Source organism: Gossypium raimondii, chromosome 10, assembly GCF_025698545.1.
Source record: "Gossypium raimondii isolate GPD5lz chromosome 10, ASM2569854v1, whole genome shotgun sequence".
In the NCBI taxonomy this organism is placed as follows: domain Eukaryota; kingdom Viridiplantae; phylum Streptophyta; class Magnoliopsida; order Malvales; family Malvaceae; genus Gossypium; species Gossypium raimondii.
The window spans coordinates 3,572,267-3,574,691 of record NC_068574.1 but is presented as its reverse complement, the minus strand read 5'-3'; the positions used below and the strand labels follow the sequence as shown (position 1 = coordinate 3,574,691).

At 31.9% G+C, this 2,425-nt stretch overlaps 1 protein-coding gene across 1 annotated transcript; it reads right to left on the bottom strand.

Moving 5' to 3' along the window:
• Window positions 1-1,092: 1,092 nt before the first annotated feature.
• Window positions 1,093-2,047, bottom strand: LOC105777012 (glutaredoxin-C9). The gene is made up of 2 exons (XM_052622950.1): window positions 1,905-2,047; window positions 1,093-1,719 (listed from the first exon to the last, which is right to left on the bottom strand). The coding sequence occupies exons 1-2, from the start codon at window positions 1,997-1,999 to the stop codon at window positions 1,380-1,382; spliced, it is 435 nt and encodes a 144-aa protein (XP_052478910.1). The 5' UTR covers window positions 2,000-2,047; the 3' UTR covers window positions 1,093-1,379.
• Between the last annotated feature and the right edge of the window lie 378 nt (window positions 2,048-2,425).

The following is a 2,425-nucleotide window of genomic DNA, read 5'->3' as shown; positions in this document are numbered from 1 at the left end:
CATTTTCTTCTCGAAATAAGAATTTTCAAAAACAAAAGGCAATATTCGGGTATTTTGAAGATTTAAAAACATTGTGTCCTAACTTACTGGGTGTGGTGTTTTATTTCTTTGAAATAAGGATTGTCTTATTATTTTAATCCATTCATAAAATAAAAAGTTTCCTTTTAAAATCTTTTCAAATTTTCGACACCAAGGCATTTAAAAAAATCAATTTGGTACCAATTTTGGGCGTTACGAGGGTGCTAATCCTTCCTAAATGCAATCGACTCGAACTGTTTTCTCAAATTTCGCAGACCAAATTTATTTTTAAAGTGGGCCGATCACACTTTAAAAAAGGATCGGTGGCGACTCCAGTTTTGTTTTTAAGTCGATAACTAAAATTTTTGTTTTCAAAAAAGCGGTTTCGACAATCATTTTCTGAAAATGTTTTAAGTCAAACAAACACACTCTTTTATTTTCAATAAATGGTAATTAATGGCTTCAACGAGTTCTCCCATAACACTTAAAATGTCAGTAATATATAGTGCATAAATTTACAAATTAATAATGAACGATCAAATATTATTTATAAAAATATAATTATTAATATATCATTTAAAATTTATATTTTGAAAGGATTTTTGTTGGTAGGATACAGAAGTCTTCCATCCAATAATATAAAAAAATCAAACTTTTATAATATTAGGGGTGAAGTTAGAAAATATTTTTAGGGTACGATAGTAAAATGTAATTTTACCATTTGAATAGCCTATATTTTTATAATTTTAAAGGATTAAATTAAAATTTTATAATTTTAAGGAGATTAAAGTACAATTTTACTTTTATTAATTTAAAATTTTAAATAATTTAAATGAAAACTGACACCGGTGGTTGCCTATACACAGCTGTGTGGAATATAATTATAAATCCGAAAAACTCTAAAAAGTAAACAGTCAACTATTTATCATAAGATGATAAAATATACGACTCTCCCATCGCTATAAATGGTTTCATAAGCAATTTTTGTACACTCTAGAATCCTGAAATATGTTTGATTTCACCTATATGTGTTCATTTCATCTCCGACAATCATTCTATCGTGTGTCCCGGCAGCTTTGTAATCTAAGAACTAGGAATAATTATCGAATATTAGAAGATTATTCAAATTTATTTTCTTCCTTGGATGATGATCTCAAGTCAGGGATTTCTACAAACAGGAATTTAGTAACTAAGAGTAATGTTTGCTGAAGACAAGAAACGATGAAATAGTCTAGATACGTATTTTGATGCTCAAGACAAAGAAGCTGACAAGTAAGAAACAAGGTCCGTCATTATTGATACGCTATACGGAAACCCTAGCTACCTAGTTACTATGGGTGTTATAAGAGAAAATCATATCATTAGAGCCAAAGTGCACCAGCATCTTTGAGGAGAGGGATCAACGTGCCATTGATGTGGGAAGCGATGAGGGTTTCAATGCCACCAAGGAACTTACCACCAACAAACACGGCAGGGATAGGCTGTCGACTGCCATCTGCGGCGAGCCGAGAGAGGACAGCTTGAATGTCGGGACCTGCAACATGGTGGTCAAGCTCGATGGTAATGGGGGCAACGCCAAGGCCTAAGAGGAGTCGTTTGGCCACGGTGCACATGCAATCGTTGCCACTCGTACTGAAAAGGACAACTGCGTTGCTTGAAGCTAGCTGCTTCACTATCTCGTATGGATACTCAAGGTTCATTCTGTAAAGATCAGAGGCAGTTGCAGAAGAGTGAAGATGAAGTGAAAAGTGAAAAAGGAGTGTTAAATGGAAAGGGTTGTTTACAGGTATATATTTCCATGAAAAAGATGAGAACAAAGCAGTAACGCAGAGAAAATTACAGTAAAGAAATCATTTTTACATTAATGTATAATGTATGATACTCACTGCTCAGTAACCACAAGAATAAGAAAGAGAGAAATGGTAACTCCAACTGAAACTGAGAAACGCCGCCAAAACCTGCCCAATTCGCTCCTAATCATTCACTACCAAAAAAAAAAAAAAGGACTTTTTTGTGTAATTAATGTAGTTTTCTTTATCATAAAGCCTTTCTAATAGCTTATTGAATTTATGTAAAATCATGATTCTTTTGTCTTTTTATTTACCATTCCTGTTTGTCTTTTGGCAAAAAGTTTCAGACCATGACAAATTGAAGTCACGTCATTTTTTGGTGTGTTTGGTTCAACTTCTGCAAAATGTTTCACCTTTTCTGTACGAAAAGATAAAAATGGGGTTAATTACAATTGCATATGGTATAATTTGTGTTTCTCGTATTGGAATAAAAATATTAAATTTAAAAAATAAGTTTAAATAAAAAATTAAATTTATTTTAAATATGACTGAACTCGAAAGGTCCGAGTTTGTTTTAAATTTATAAAACTTTATATTATGTAATTTAGAATAAATTA

Bases quoted from the DNA above. Each gene is read 5' to 3' on its own strand.
- LOC105777012 (XM_052622950.1), bottom strand. From the start codon at position 1,999: ATGATTAGGAGCGAATTGGGCAGGTTTTGGCGGCGTTTCTCAGTTTCA. The intron at 1,720-1,904 runs GTGAGTATCATA...TGATCTTTACAG, and splicing joins ATTCTTGTGGTTACTGAGCA to AATGAACCTTGAGTATCCAT.